The sequence below is a fragment of the Bos javanicus genome, chromosome 4 (assembly GCF_032452875.1).
Source record: "Bos javanicus breed banteng chromosome 4, ARS-OSU_banteng_1.0, whole genome shotgun sequence".
Classification (NCBI taxonomy): Eukaryota; Metazoa; Chordata; class Mammalia; order Artiodactyla; family Bovidae; genus Bos; species Bos javanicus.
In genome coordinates this window covers 100,031,702-100,042,810 of record NC_083871.1, presented here as the reverse complement: position 1 = coordinate 100,042,810, position 11,109 = coordinate 100,031,702, and the positions used below count along the sequence as shown (strand labels likewise).

The 11,109-nt window shown below is 38.2% G+C and overlaps 1 protein-coding gene across 2 annotated transcripts in view; it reads right to left on the bottom strand.

The window, feature by feature from the left end:
- Positions 1-415: 415 nt before the first annotated feature.
- The window catches only part of NUP205 (nucleoporin 205), an 80,254-nt gene continuing 69,560 nt past the window's right edge, over positions 416-11,109 (bottom strand). The window contains exons 36-43 of one of the 2 annotated variants that reach the window (XM_061414818.1): positions 10,347-10,423; positions 8,024-8,152; positions 7,679-7,805; positions 4,254-4,420; positions 2,558-2,681; positions 1,976-2,104; positions 1,324-1,397; positions 416-761 (exon numbers count right to left, since the gene is read on the bottom strand). In XM_061414818.1, the coding sequence (XP_061270802.1) occupies positions 609-761; positions 1,324-1,397; positions 1,976-2,104; positions 2,558-2,681; positions 4,254-4,420; positions 7,679-7,805; positions 8,024-8,152; positions 10,347-10,423 (980 nt within the window). In that variant the 3' untranslated portion in view covers positions 416-608. The other variant, XM_061414819.1, reaches the window with a different exon arrangement.

Genomic DNA, 11,109 nt, shown 5'->3' with positions numbered 1-11,109 from the left:
CTACCAAGCAAGAAATAAGAATGCTAACAGCGGTCACCCTATTAACTATGTGTAAAATACAGGTAGATGATTAATTTGAAAAATTCCATAATTATTTTAGGGAATAAATGCAAGTGATTATTTCATCATTTACATGCAGGAAAGAAAAAAATACCTTTAGAAAAGGGATGCCTTGACTTTGAGACATTTCTGTAACACACTGTATTAAGTATACTTTTCTATTAAAAAAGCACTATCATAAAACGTGTAATACGGCTACAAAGGAAGAAAAAATAGACGTTTTTCAGGCTATGCCTTTAATTTGGCATTCAGAATAATACCCCTGGGAAAAACCAGCACTGGGGAAGGACTGTTTGTTGAATTCCTGATAATGCTGACCATTTTCGAGATAAAATTTCAAGAGACTGACCACGTGTTTGTTTTTTTAAAAAGTTTTTTTTTTTAAACTAGTGAGCACGGCACCAGGCAAAGAAGTTTACAGAAAAGAAGTCCATATATAAAGAAAGAAATAGCAAAATATCTTCTGGTCATAATTTAGAAGGAAACTATAAAAAGGAGACAGTTTTCCCCAATTTGTCTCTTCCTCAGAAGAGTATAAGCACAGGCTCTCAGTTCCGTGATATCCTCAGCAGGCCTCGGATGCGTCTGACGAGAGCTTGTATGAAACTATAGCGAGATCGCACTTTTGAATACAATCCTTCAATGTCCAGAAGTTTCTTCTGCAGTGATTCTCCAAAAGCGCTGATAGCGTCAGCCAGAAGCTAGAGGTAACACAGATGACATTTCATGATCAAGAAGTCTCAAATATTCCTTTTATTCTTTGTCTTCCTATTTAAAATACCTTTGAATTTTTGTAATGTGATCCTTTCTCAGATGCCAAATTAACTCAACATTCACATTTTCCACCCTGAAGTTTATTGGTATAATAGTAACATTTTTCCTTCTTGTTTAAGTACATACAGTTTTAGAATTGCTTTAAATTGCAGTTAACTGTTGATATATGGAGTTTCCAGACCATAACGCCTATTAATTACTGAACTCTTAACTACTTTCTAGGCACTACCCTGGCATCTCACACATGAAGGCCTCATTTAATTCTGACAAAACACTTCAAGGTTGAATTATCATTTCCATTTCTGAGCTGAGGAAATGGAGGCTCAGAGGCTAAGAAAGTTGCTCTAAGTCACAGAGCCATTAGGTTGCTATCCCAGAATTCAAATCAGGTCTTTGCATGCAACTGTGAAAACTATTATCTTACTCACATACCAGGCTTTCCCTTTGTACTTGCAAAAAAAGAACAAGAGTATGAACACAGAACGTTACCTGGTCTATATCATGCTGGCTCACTGTAGTTAGCCCACTTCTAAAATCCAGATTGCTTTCCGAAGCGAAGGAATCTAGAGATAAAAGACACAGTCAAACTAGGTTTGCAGGTGTGTCTCCTCCACAGAAGAGAAGAACCCAATGACAGTGAACCACAGTGTCTGTGACCAGCATGGGTCAAAGCTGAGGACTCTCTTTTAGCTTTCAGTAAATGGAAGCCCTTAGGAAGCATTTCGATGTTCCAAGCCAGGGTTCTCAAGCTTTCCTTCTGGTTCCTGCCACTTAAGGGATCCAATACATGCTCATTAGTCACAAAAGATCCCTTTTAGCAATGAGCAGTGTGGCCAAGGCTGACCCATTTCCACTCCTCTGGACCAGAGGACTCTGGACCTGTGTCAGCCACGAGAGAAGCTGAGGAGCAACTGAAGACAGCCTCTAAGATGCTCTTGTGCTCTGCACAATTTCCCATGGACAGGAGGGAAATACAAAAACTAGCTATGCCAAGTAACTAAGTAGTTACCTAGTACATGCTTTGTAACCAGAACAGTCAAAAGTCGGTTGAGTGTAACTAGATTTTCAAGGTGCTAAAATGTGTAGGCTCCGTGGTTCTGTAGTGAATCCGTGGTTCACTAATTTTCAGAATACAGTTTACCTTGTAGCCTTCTGCTTTTAAATAAGGACCTGGAGGCAAATAAGGAATCCTGAGAATCGGTGGGTGTGCAGTGTAACAAGTAGTACTCCAGATGGCGCCAGAGAATAAACAGGCAGGTCTCTATGATGACTACAGCGGAGAGGCCAGATTCAAGGAAAACAATCTCATCACATGATTTTACAAACCAGTTTCTGAGACTGCACCATTCAGTGATGTACCCACAGCTTCAGTCTAACAAGCTGGTTGTAAGGTCTCTCCAGAAAGCAGCAAGCTGTGCTGAGAGGAAGGAGATCAGGCCCTGGGGTGCAGTGCTAGCAGAGCCTTCAGTGTCCTTATCTCCTGTCTAGACACAAAGTATCTGCATATATTATGAGTATTACTAGTTATTCTAAAGAGTAAGAAAAAATTTTCCATTTAGAAATATGTCAGGCATTTAACTAGAAAACAATAATAGTAATTATGTCCCTTTCCATTTGGTTCTGATACCCAAATAATGTGAGAATAAGAGTTCCTACATTTGAAGATTCCCTTAGAGGTCACCCTTCAAGCATCCTGCAGTCTCGATGACTGCATTAAGGATACAAGAACAAAGGGAAAGCAGTTTAGCTCGATTGTTGATCAGCTTCACCAAACGCCGTCTTGCTAGAACATATTTCTGGGCAGTGGAGATTTTATCAACACCAGCAGGCATCACTGACTGACACAACTTAAAAAAAAAAAATCAAACACAGTATTAAGAATGACACATATTGTAAGAAAAATTTAATGAAAATCTACTATAAACAGTCATTTGTGATAAGTACTGTGAAAAACATTCAAGTGGATTTAAACATCCTTGACAAGAGTTTAGCATCTAGTTAGGAAGCTAGTAATTTAAAAAACAAGAGCCAAAGAAGCAGTTGAGTTCATAAATGAATGTTCATCTGTGGCTTTTTGAAAAAGTCCAGTCCCTCAAATAGATGTTTCCAATCTGTTGATGGGCCAACCAACCCTGAATTTCCTGTCAAATTAAAAAAAAACGAAACAGTGCATTTTCAGGCAGTAAATGCCACACTGCTGTGGAGAATATCTGTAACAGCCGTCAGGTATCTTCTGAAGAAACTACAAATGAGACTTGTAGAGTGTAACAAATGTACGATCATAAGCCAGAAACTCCCCTGGTCCCTCCCCCATCTGGCATACCTGCAAGCACAACAGGTCAATTTAACTGCAGACCCTGGCTGTGGCGCCAGGCGTGCTGCAGGGGGCTGGGGAAGTGCCACGTGCTCTACTGTGACACCGCAGCTCCTGCAAGTGCCAGCGTTACCCGTAAGCCACACACAAAGGGGAAGGGCTGCTGGGGGTAAACCACTCAACTTCGGAGATCACCTGAGCCCACTCAGTAACACCTGCCCCCACCTGTACTTGCTGGTTGTGTGGCTTTGAGTAAACCCTCTCTCAGTGCCTCAGTTTCCTCATCTCAGAAAAAGGAGGAGCAACAATATCTGCCTCATGTATTCAGGTGGCACGTGGAGCTCAGGGCTGGGCACATCATGAACTCTGATGCTCCCTAGAGTTATCAGAAGGATGCAAAGAGGGAGTGGGCTCTGACTAGTCCAAAGGGCGACATGCTATAATTTGGAAAAGCTGGTGTGAACCAGGTATGGCAAAGTGGATCAATAACCAGGCTGCCACACAGGCCGCCAGGAGGCCTCAGCACTGGCCGCAGGGCGTTTCACAGTTCAGCTGTGCCAAGTGGAAGGAAGGTGGGCTGCTTAGGGCGCAAGCTCAGTAACGCAGCCTCTGCAGTTACAGCAAGTGCCAGGGAATGGTTCTGGGTCATTGAGAGAAGGTGGTCAAGTCTGACAGGCCATTCCATTTGTCTGAAAAATTCACTTAACAGATACTGAAGTTGTGGGAGGGACAGAGACATCTTACCTAAGGAGATCACTTCTAACTGAAAAAGCATCTGCAATAGAAACCTAAGTTTCTCAGCACAGATGTTTATAGTATAAATTACCAAACTCTTTATTCAAAGGCCAACTGCCTTTCTACTGAGAAAAGCAGGTGGTTTTCTTGAACAGGTGCAACTTTCGGTCACTCAGTCAAGTTTCTACACATGAAGTGTGGTACTTAGGTGAGGGACTCTTCTTCAAGCCACCACAGAAGAGTCATTGGAGTTCCTTTTGTCTCACTGTATGCATCATCTTTACTTATCAGTCTGACACTGGTCCCCTGCCTTATCAGGAAAAGCAATGGTTTCTCAGACGTCTCCACTGCCCATTATTAAGAATCATACCTCTTTTATCTCATCTGGGGGAAGCTGCTCGACGTTCTGTAGCTTGTTGACACTCCGTCGATGACTGTCGTAATAGCTGAAGAAATCATTAGCGCTCTGTCTCAGCAGGTAGACGATAATGCCCAAACCAGGCAGGTGCCAGTATGGAACCACTGGCACTTGGGTATCTAATGGAGTTGATAAGAAAAAAAAACCAATGTTCTACCTACAGCCATTTTATATGAATTTCAAATGACCTGTTTTTTTAAAAAAAGGAAAGCCCAGGAATTTAAAGGCATGTAAACTATTATTAAAAACAATCCAGGACTACTTTTAAACACCACTAACAGCTCAAAGGTGTGGTTAAGAGCTACTGTAATGAGGTAGGTACATAAGGCTAGAGCCTTGAGACAATAAGTAAGTCTGGCTGATGGACACTGAGAAAGCTTATCCTTTACTGGGTGAAGACCTCTTTGAGAACTCTATGGAAGCTATACGCCTATACACCCATCTCTCTACCAGCCCACCACCCCGTATGCACAGATACAGCTTACAGTTTCCTGACCCCAGGTGAGTAAGTCCTGCTTCACCCTATGGCTTTACTTATATGAATTCATTTCCAGTCTGCATCTTTCCGGTTGCTGAGTTCCCAGCTCAAAATCATTCTTCCAAACAGACAAGTAGAATACTAACTCATAGCTAAAAAACAGATAACAGAATTTTTAAAGTTTAATTCTTCCACCACAATAGTTCCATTTGGCTAGCAAAACAAAACGATCTGCCTTTTACGTGACCACTTTCTGAAGAAGGTGGAAAGGAACAATGTGATGCTGGAAAAACTGTCTGTAGAGGGAAGAAAAGCTAGAGAGCAGTAACGTTATTCTAGACATGGTCTGTGTGGTACAAATAAAGCAATTTCCTCTTGCAACGAAGGGATTTCTTTGAGAAACACCTTAGTAATTTCAAGTTTAATTTGAGACAAACTTTGTTTAATGGCCCCAACTGCCATGAATACTGAGGGAGAGATCTATACTTGCTTCCTTCACTGCCATCTCCCTGAACTTTGCTCCAAAGTCAGATCTCACAGACCTTCACATGGAGGGAAAAAGAAGAGTCCTCTGTCAACGGATTTTGCCTAGACTCATCTGATTTGCCAGGTCTCCTTTCCCAGTCTTCAGTGAGGATGTGACAATCTTTATGACACAGGTCATCACAGAAAGCCTTCTCCTAGTGAAATTAGGTATGCTGGTCCCCGGATAACATTTGTGAGACCTCGACTTGATAGGAAACTATCCACAAATACGATGGTCTAATGCTGAGCGTATTTCAAATTTCTTCAGGAATTCTTATACAATAATTTGCTCCAGTCTAGAAAATATTCAGAGGCACCAGACTTAGACATCAGATGAGGATGGCTCATGAGATATTTAATTGCAGAAATAGATTCTGCGGGAAAGAGAATGAGGTCAAGGAAATAGAAGTGCTACAGGAAAGGGTTCCTTGATCACAAGGAACAGTAAATATACTAGAGGATAACAACAATACAAGAGCAATAATAAAAATAATAATAGCTAACACTGACGTGCTGTCAGGCACTGTTCTAAAGCACTTTATACTTATTAACACATTTAATCCTTACAATAATACACTAGAGGAGACCTTGTTATTACTTCTACTTTATAGACAAAGAAACTGAGTCACAAAGAGCTAGGTCATTTTTCTTAAGTCACCTGTAGAACTGGGATTCAAATCCAGGCAGTTCATCATCAGGCTGTGCTCTTAACCCTAGGTTAACCACTAGGTTAAACTGTATCTCTGTAACTATTCTAGAACCTACTGAATATCTACCCATTTATATGCCTAGAATTGGCAGAAAAGAATATGCTTATTAGTCCTTAAAAAAATCTGAAGAAAAATAAATCCAAATTTATGTGGTCAATTGATTTCTGACAAAATGTATCAAAGTAATCAAACAAAAAGATAAATCTTTTCAGCAAATGGTACTAGACCTGGACACAGGCTCATCACTAGTCATCAAGGAAATGCAAATTAAAACCATAATGAGATATCACAACACACCAAGTCCAACAGCTGAAACTTAAAAAGACCAACAAACCAAGCACTGGCAAGGATGTGGATCAACCAGAACTCTTTACATGGCTGGTGGAAATACAAAATGATTCTCATTCTGTAAAACAGAATGGCAGCATCTTACTTAGTTAAACGTATCACACAAGCCAGCAATTGCATTCCTAGGCATCTGATCAAGGGGTATGAAAACATATGTCCACATTAAGATCTATATCCAAATATTCATAGCAGCATTATTCACAACAGTGAAACATCTGGAAATAACCCAAATGTCTATCAACTAGTGGATAGATAAATGCATATGGAATACCAGCCAGAAATAAAAAGAACAAAATAGTAATACACACACATGAGTGGATTTCAAAAACAATGAGCTAAATGAAAGATGTCAAAACACAAAAAAGACTACATGTTGTATGATTCTATTTATATGAAATTCTGGAAAAGGCAAAATAATAGACACCTTGACCAAAGGGTCAAAGGAAACAATCAAATGCAAAGGGACAAGAAGAAACGTCAAAGGATGAGGGAATTATTCTATATTTTAGCTGTGGTAGTAGTTCCATACTGTATAAAATTACAAAAATTACTCAAACAGTCCACCTAAGATGGGTGAACTTTGTTGTATTTAAATAATACTTCAATAAAATTCTCTTAATTCCATTACCTAGGACATTTATAACAGAGTAAGACAAACCCTAAAATGATTCTCAGAAATCTCAAATAGAATGTTTCTTGAAATTACCACCAGTCCATCACAATACAACCACCAAGATCCAAAAGGGCTTTTGGCCTTTGAGTGTCCCATGGAAAACGGCTTTAACCAATCCATAATCCTGCCTTAGACTCCTAACCTTCCCTACTGGGTCATTTGGAAATCACAGGCTACATGAGCCTACTAAGTATCTAAATTTTACTGTGCTATGGTATGGCACATATCATACATTGGTATCATACAAAATCCAATTGAGATACTAAAAATTCAGTTTAACATGATTTAACATATAAACTATCTGCAATATTTTCACACTTCTCACCTAGCTAGCTTAGTCTCCAATCCCAGACTCTATGGGGTCTCACACACTATATAAAACTATACTCTCCCCACATGGCTCTTCCAGATTCATTCTCAGAAAATCTTAAATTTCTCTATTCTTTCAAGCTCTCCAGCTGTATCCACAGGTCTGACAACAGTAACTCCTTATAACTTCTTCTTAAAGAAGTTGATTTAAAAATTCCCCATTCATTACTGATTTAAAAAAAAAAAAAAAGGTGCACCTTACTGGAGCCAACTAGAGGTTCTCATAATCCTAGCAACTTAATCCCTCAAATACAGAAAGAAAGAAGCAGCTCACCTTGGCGGGGCCCATCTCTGTTAATGGTTTCCGAAAGGCTAGGGGTGAACAGACACACAGCATGCTGGAAGGTAGGGGAACTCTGTAACATGAGTGATTGGCAATATTCCATGACATTGGCACAAATCTACAAAGCGAGAACAGCAGTAACAAAAATATCAGCTCCCCAAATGCCTCATCTCATGGAAATCCAGATGTGAAGGAGAAAAAAATTAAGATCAATTTGTAAAATTACAACAAAGTTACAAATCAATTTAAAAATTATCCACATGTACTGTTTTTCTCAAATATTTCCAGAAACGTTAAAACCTTAAAGAATAGTTACATAACTGTCACTCCTCTTACCTGCTGCATAGCCAGTTCGATCTCATCTTTCCTGCTCACTCTATCTCCCTCCACATTATCATCTTGAAATTTAAACTGACGCAGTTTGTCGGAGCCACCAAAGCGACTTAGTAGTCCTAAGCACTGGCGCTGAGGAAGGAAAAGACAAAAAATGAACAAAAGTTCACATCTAGCTGGATATGTTTAAAGTCAGTGACCTTTCTTGAGGGAGATAAAGAAAAAGCTCAGTGGAGAGTTAAATCCTCCTTAATGTTTCTGATTTCTGATTTCCAACTATGTCAACTATAAGTTAATAATACTAAAATTCATCTTTTTGCAAATGTATTTACTTGGCAGACAACTCATTAAAAGAATATTATTTTTTTTTAGCAGTTAACACTCACTAAAGTCTAAGTGTTTGCCCCAAATTTTTTGTATCATACCAAATAATTCCTTAGTAGACACCCATTAAATAAACACCAATCAATAAACACTGAGAAGCAAAATGAGATGGTGAACAGAAGCAGATCCGTGATCATTTTGTCTACTAAGGCTCAAATTTAAAGGCTCTGACTCCTGTGGCTTCTTCTGGAGATGTCATCAAGGAGTTGGGAACACAGAGGTGACCTTGGCAGATAAAATGCAAAGGTCATTTGTTTGACATGTTGGTACTTTTCACCTGAGAATACAATCGTTCCTACAGTTCTCAGCAGGAAAGGACAAGCTTTGCAAAACTGGCAATATGTCCAAAATCAGAGATGTGGGTTCCAATTGCAGGCACATGACTTTTTGCTATTTGTCCTGGGACTAGTTACTTAACTTCTTCAAGCCTCTGTGCTCACATTTCTAGAGTGATAATAGCAATTTTCACCTTGGAAATTATTGTTTGGATTACCCGAGACACTGAATTATATTTAAAGTGCTTAGTATAGTGTTCTGCGCACAGGATGTGCTCAGTCGCTCAGTCGTGTCTGACTCTTATGACCCCATGGACTGTAGCCCACCAGGATCCCCTGTCCATGGGATTCTCCAGGCAAGAATACTGGAGTGGGTTGCCATTCCTTCTCCACCGCACGTACTAAGTGCACAATAAAAATGTGTTTGAAATACTGGTATTACATATACACACACCTATATACACATTTATACCTACATGTTATATAATATCTACTTTAAACTCATGTTGGAGTAAGTTTGGATAAGGCAAAACAGACTAAGGAAACTGTAATATAAATTTATTTTGTCAAAACAGCTGTATCTATTTTGACAACTTACAACTGGCTGTTTGCTATGCTGACAGATAAAACAGATGCAGCAACACATTTCCAGAGGCCACCTTATGAAAGATGCATCAAAAATATTTTTTCATCCCCACCAATTAAAAACATTAGAAGACTGAGGAAAAAAAAAAAAAAATCCAGAGTATTTTGGTCTGGTTACAGACAACACAAGCCCTTCTGGAGGGGACTATCTGACAATGACTCAAAATGTACTACTTACAGACCCTGGGTCCCAGAGATAACAGTAATATTACATAAAAACAATATTACATAAAAATGTATACACTAAAAAGCTGATGGCAGCATTTTTCTTTTGGAAACTCGAAAAACAGTTCATGAAAAGAGCACCGGTTATGACAATTACTGTATAAAAACAATGGAATATAAATTCTACTATATAAATATAATTCTTCTGAGGCTCCCAAAAGTGAAGATGTCTAGATCAAAGCAGGCCAGGAGGCTCCCAGAAGGACTGTGATAAAATACTGAATTAATAAGCTATCTACTATGTTTGAATATATTGAAAGGAGACTACACAACTGGAGGAGAGTTTGAGAATAAATCAGAAGTATAAAAACCAAGCAAAAAAAACAACATTTACACACTCTAAGGAAAACATAATGTTTAGAAAACTAACATATGGTCCATCCATGGCTTATTTATAAATGACATTTACACAGTAATAACAATATAACACTAAATGTTAATCTAATCAAAATTATGATATGATTTGTTGAGTTGGGGGTGGGGGCATGTTATAAGAGATACACATATCATATGGAAGAATAGGAGTAAAGAGATCAAAATTCTTATCCTCTTTGATGGAAGGTTGATAGATGATTCTTAAAACTGGAAAATTAAATAGTAGCAACATAAGCAAATTATTTAGAGATATGAAAGATTCAATTAAAACCATTGCTGGGTTTACCCAAATTAAGGAAGCTATAAAAGGATCAGAGAGGATTGTTGTATTTTATTATAAGTTTTACTACTGCTCTTTAAGGATGTAAGAATCAAAAATTTTTTTAATTTAGAAAATAAAAAAGAAGTAAAGAATCAGCTACCTGGAATCTTCCAATATGTCCCTGTAGCTCCATTAGTGATCCTTCATTTACATCAACATCAAGTTCACTTAGTATACCTATAAAATTTAGAATGTTTTTAAATGTAGTTTTGTAATTGACAAAATATAGACATTAAAAAACTAGGAAGAGTAGTTTTACTCTTTCACATTCTTTAATGCATGAATAGACACAGACTCTGCCATGAAGGAGGTTTGAGAAATATCTGACAACTTTACAGATTGTTAAGTGTACCACCACACGTTCAGTCATATGCAAAATAAATCTAGATTGGATCAGTGATTCAAAAGTGCATTTTAAAAAGTCTTTTGAAAAAAACCTATTTTTTATTTATAAATATAAAACAAAATTTTCTAAACTCCACAGTTAATTACTTTCTCATGAAACAGTTCAGAATATACAAAACACTAAGAATGAAATGCATTCCTTTTTTTTTTTTAATTCTTCTATGCATCATTTGATTTTTTTCCTTTTCCCTTAAGCAAAGTATAACTTACACATACAGAAAAAAGCTTCCATTCAATTTTTCAGTTTGGGCCCACTACAAAATCCCTAAATTAAGCTGATCAACCTTTTATAGTACCATGGATTTCCTTTATTTCTACTGAGCCCTCCAAGTAAACCCATGGGCCATTATTCCCATTGGTTTATTTCTTTGTTCCATTACTGCAGCCATACAGAGAACCCAGGTGACCCTGTCCTAGCCACCCTAACTTTCTATGTGTTTTCACAATCCTTTTAACCC